The sequence below is a fragment of the Buceros rhinoceros genome, unplaced genomic scaffold (genome assembly GCF_000710305.1).
Source record: "Buceros rhinoceros silvestris isolate BGI_N320 unplaced genomic scaffold, ASM71030v1 scaffold29780, whole genome shotgun sequence".
In the NCBI taxonomy this organism is placed as follows: domain Eukaryota; kingdom Metazoa; phylum Chordata; class Aves; order Bucerotiformes; family Bucerotidae; genus Buceros; species Buceros rhinoceros.
Window position 1 is genome coordinate 14,142 of NW_010389474.1, and position 5,134 is coordinate 19,275.

General features: G+C 44.0%; 1 protein-coding gene across 1 annotated transcript in view; it reads right to left on the reverse strand.

Moving 5' to 3' along the window:
* Positions 1–3,526: 3,526 nt before the first annotated feature.
* Positions 3,527–5,134, reverse strand: part of ADCY7 (adenylate cyclase 7) — a gene marked incomplete at its 5' end in the record, with an annotated part of 5,344 nt that continues 3,736 nt past the window's right edge. Inside the window, 3 exons of the mRNA XM_010134471.1 lie at positions 3,527–3,673; positions 3,785–3,909; positions 4,364–4,478. Of these exons, the coding sequence (XP_010132773.1) occupies positions 3,527–3,673; positions 3,785–3,909; positions 4,364–4,478 (387 nt within the window). The remainder of the gene's footprint in view (positions 3,674–3,784; positions 3,910–4,363; positions 4,479–5,134) is intronic.

Here is a 5,134-nt window from a genome sequence, read left to right on the forward strand (position 1 = left end):
GGTGACATTTGAAATGAGTTGTTTGTATTAGAGTTACTTCTGCTACATAAATGCACTAAATTACTCTTTTCGCATTCCTTATTTTAATAATGCACCTCTGCAGCATTTCAGTTTTCCCAGATTAAGTGTCTGGAAAAGTCAAAGCATAAGTGGAAAATGTGCCTGTACATGGTGCAGGTACTCAAACATTTCTAAAAAGCAACGTATAGACTCTCATATCTGAATCTGATTGGGGCAAAATCATTAGTATCTGAACACTGAGGTTTCCCTTTCTACAATTACTGTGCAACTCCAATGATCATGAGGAAGAGAAATAAATAAACTTTTTAAATAAACCTGATGTAGCCTGACGAATTCACAGAAGATGAGCTTTGTGAGACTTTGAACGTGGATGAATCTCCTCTTAGAGAAACAACACCATCTGCTCAGAGTATTCCAAAACTCGAGGGCAAGCTTCGGAACCTGTCACAACAGTGAGGTGAGACTAACAAATACTCAACTCATGAGACACATGTCGACAGTCTGTCCTGGAGGTATGACTAAACATGGTGTGGATAATGATTTTAGGCTGGCTTAGCGGAAAGGAGAGCACGCTGACAAAACTGGTGACTTCCGCATTCACCAGAGCTGCAGCCTGGCAGCCCAGCTTCCAGACAACTCCGGCACCGCTGCGGCGGGACGTGCCGTGTCTTGCGGCCAGCATCATCCTTCCTCCTCTCTAAAAACAGCTGCAGAAGTGTGAGTTGTTTTTTAAACTTTTCACAGTTCCATTGAGTAAAACCAGTCTCGTTAACTTTAAGGGTCTAAGAAATACACCTCCTTTTCATGGGAATCTTCATCAAAACAATCACAAAGTTTCAGGAAGTTTTTTATTTAATGTTAAACCAAAAGTTTGTTCTTCTCTTTAAAACAGATTGCTAATTCAAAACATTATTAGCTTTTCAAATTAGGTACAGTGCCATTTTTTCAGTTTAAGAAAACAATAATGCTGTAAGGAAGATTGAGGAAATAACCTTGTTAGAACAATCTTAAATTTCAGAGATCGCACTCAAAACAACTGCTGAAAACAGTTACTTAAATGCGTTTGCTTCTCAAATTGAACTTTGGCTGTGGCTGAACATCGCTCTCCTGTTACACACGGCCAGTTCTGATGAGAAGGGGGGTCAGGTTGCTCAGATACAGCCCCCTTTCCGTTACAGACAGTTTCTAACTTCAGGGATGCCCTGCACAGCACTTGAACATGGAGCAGCGAGCACGGCTAAATGCATCAGGTCCTCCTCAAACTGCAAGGGAAACCTGCTCCTTCCAGTGGGAAAGCTACAGCTCTTTACACCACTTCTGACACGGAAGTTGTGCCCAAGCAAGTTACTAGCCTGACAGGCAGTACAATGTAAACAAAAGCATTTTAAAATGCTGTTACAGGCAGCAAATTTTCTTTCATTGATAACTTACATCTACATTCTACTAGGTCTGTGAACAGAGCCAGCTCTATCTATAGGCATAATTCAAAAGAGATTCATGAGGCAAATAGTCACTTTACCTAACACGGCATTGAAGACTGCTGAAGAGAGCCTTTGAGACACGCATGGGCCTTACAAAACAATAAATATCTCAAAACAAATGCTTGCTGAGCATCTGTTACTACACATACACAACATACAAGGGTTAGCAAAAGCTGTCTGAAAGTCTCTTCAACTACAACACTGACCTTACACTGACGAGACACTAAGTATGAAACTTCTTTCTCAGCAGAGTCCCCACATGAACCCAACAACCTCTAGCTAAGGTTTTCTAACGTATCTTCTGTTGGAGACTTAATACAGACTTACTACAAACACAGCTTTGACCTACCAGACTGATGAAGGCTACAAGCACAATTCTTAATCCACAGCTGGACAATAGTACATTTGTTCCTGTCTTGAAACAGAGTCACTTCATCTTCTAAAGAAATTACACAGTAATTAGAAAGCGGCAGTGATGCACAGGACTGCTTGTTGAACACTTGGCCAGTATGGTTTAGTACTAAACCCAGAAGAATTAGTAAATGCTGATTTGTTTGTAGAAGAGTAAGGCTTAACAAGACAGATGCTGACCTCATTAATGGTGCTGTTAGACTAGGTGTGGTGTATTGGGGGAATCCATCCTTGGTTGACATCTGTCACTGGGCAGAGGATATTTGCCTTACAGAATGGTCTTATCGCCACCAACAGAAAACAGGTTCAGTGATTGCAAGAAGTAGAAAACGGTTCATTTTGAAATCAGCAAAAGCCGTCAACAGCTTAAAAACTTTACAAACTAAACTAACTTGGGGCGAGCCCATTTCCGTGACCTTACTAATGCTCTACAGCTACTTTCAGTGCTGAGGCTCTGCTGAAACATTTCCCTTATGAATATGGTTTTCCATATTTCCTTTTCTAACCTTCAGACCCAGTTTGCTTCATAACCTGCATTGCCTTCAGAAGGCAGACAAACCAGCCAGCAGCCAGTCACAGTGAAGAGACAGGAACAGAACCAGCCAACCCAGCCACCCGCCTCAGGTGCCGTTCTGCTTATACTGTACCTGCTACTGTTTCTAATACTGTCTTACTAGTGCTGTTCTTCAGTTTCCAAACAACTCAAAACACGTTATTTTTTCTTCCCTAAGTGCTCTCCAGAACGCGGTCAGCACACAGAATTCCAGCTGGGCGTCAGGGACACAAGCTGTTAGCAGAGCCTGTCGCAGCCCAGCGTGCAGCACAAACTGTGGGCGCTCAGTGCTCCTCCAGATCGGGTCTAGTTTTGGAAAGTTAAAGCCAGAATTTCAAAGACATTATCTTACGTGGTTGTGTAACATGTGCATGCGGGTGTGAAATACAGCACAGAAATACGAAGGAGAACATGTACATAACGTAAACACTCCGGCACAGATGGCAGTCATTGCTGAACAGCCATTGGTCATGCAGACATTTGCGTAGTACAAGGTGCTGCTCTGGAGGAGGGGAAGATAAAAGCGTGACCCGATGCTGTGCAGTTAATGGTTTTCCCCAAAGGAGCTCAGCACAGTTATCACAGGGTGTATTTGAGTTGACTTGTGTCCCGCTCCCCGTTAGGCAGCCATCCTCCGCTGCGAGGTCGCTAAAGCAGGAGATGCAGTGCCCAGCACATCACCTCATGCTGTGACCAGCGCAATCCCGTAAGCGGGTGTGTGCCAAGGACCGAAGCTGGGGAACGGTTTCAGGCGGTCATGAGTTCTACAGTGCATCCACGTGTGTTGTTCCTGGAGCCGTTACAACTCCCACTGTGCAGGTAAGGAAGGGAACTCGCTGAAAATGCTTCATGGCAATTCCAGGTAAATCCTAAATCATTTCAGGAAAAGGTAGTCTTCTCCAGTCTGGTGGCTGCGTGCCTTCTACTCTTGAGATGTAGAAGAAACAGGAACAGTATACATAGATTTTTAGAATAAAGTCCTTCACATAAGGAGGGAAATTCTAAGTCTTCATAGAAGGGAGGCAGTTCTAAGTCTCTTTTAATTAACTTCATTGTAGCCTCAGTTCAGTCCCATCCCTTGGAATTTGGCAGTCTCGGTGCAAACAAAGTAAGTCCTCAGTTCTCCCTTGCCTTTGACATTAATGAGTCCCCTGCATTCACATGAATATCCCAACTCCTGGAGTATTTTACTGGTTTCTTCTGTGACCTGTGAAAAGAATTAGAAACTCTTTTGAAATTCTTCTGATTATTCACATAAAAAAAAAATTACAGTCAATTAGAAACCGTTTCTCAGACATTCCGAGGCCGCAATGTGTACCTGGATTTTCCCGAGTTCCCCCGTGCTCTCCATTCGGCTAGCAACGTTAACAGTGTTGCCCCAAATATCGTACTGAGGTTTCCGGGCACCAATCACACCAGCAATCACGGGGCCATGATTTATCCCTGGTATAGACAAAAGCATGTGTCGTTACTGAAATTGAAGGTGATGCGGTATCTGCCTTCACTGTTAGCCGTAAGTCAGGAGCTTCGAGGAGAAAAACCTGCAACACGTTTCTGGCCATCGGTACTACCATACTGTCTTTGGTCAACAGTTAATAACAAGGTACCTCCCTCTTCACCCACACCTGTCACCTTCTCCAGACTCAGCCAGCTGCAGTCTTCGTTTTGCCCCCTCCAGCGATGAGGGAAGCCCACCTGAGGAGGGGCTCGGCACGTTTAAAAAGCTGGGCTAGACAACGCTACCCGTACGCAGCTACTCAGCGTTTTGTAATAAACCCCATAGTGCGCTCAGCGCTAAGAGCAGCTCACAGCACTCAGCAGGGTACCTAAATCATCCTGCCTCGGTTTTAGTTTTTACAGCACCGCACAGTTCCCGTTCTTCACAAGCTGAACTCACCAATCCGTAAGCGGAAGTTGTTAAAGGAGTGTCGGTTGATGCCATCCAGTTTACTCATCAAGGCAATTCCATATTCCACCATAATCCCGATGTGAGCGTGCTGCCTCTCCTTGTCCTACGCAATTCGCAACACACACTGGTGACCAAATTACAGCACAGGCGGCCCTGTGGGGCTGCTCTTCCAAACCAGTACTAGTGGTGCATGCAGTACCTACTTAGGAGGATGAGACCACTCATCCTTGTAGCTCTGCAGAACTGCATAGTTCAACGGACGTTCCAATTGGATTTAAAAGTACACATTAAATTCCATTGAAATGGCGAGGAGGTGACAAGAATTATGATTATATTTTATAACAAGTTTAGGTCTGTCCTTTAGGAGTCCAGGTTTAACTGCACGTTTTGTTCTGTATCACATACATGCATCCCGTGTCACACATGAACCTGCTATAGTGAGCGTGAGCCTGAGTACAGAAATCAGATTTACTATTTCTGGGGACAGACAGTTTCAGATTCAGATCTAACGTGACTCTTGAGGATTCTCTTTTTCTGCCAGTTCTCAGGTATCACAGAAAGCTTCCTGTCAGGTCTGACTGGCCTTTTCTCTGGCAGCCATTCTTTGACTTCTCTATTATTAGAGCTGTTCTGTTACGTGTCTAGAAATGTTAAGCTACTGGAATCAAGGATTAAAGATGCAAAAAGTGTGCAGGGGTTACAGACTTAATACCTGCTTAGGAAAAAAAATGAAACTAGGAGTTAAATAACGAATTCAGC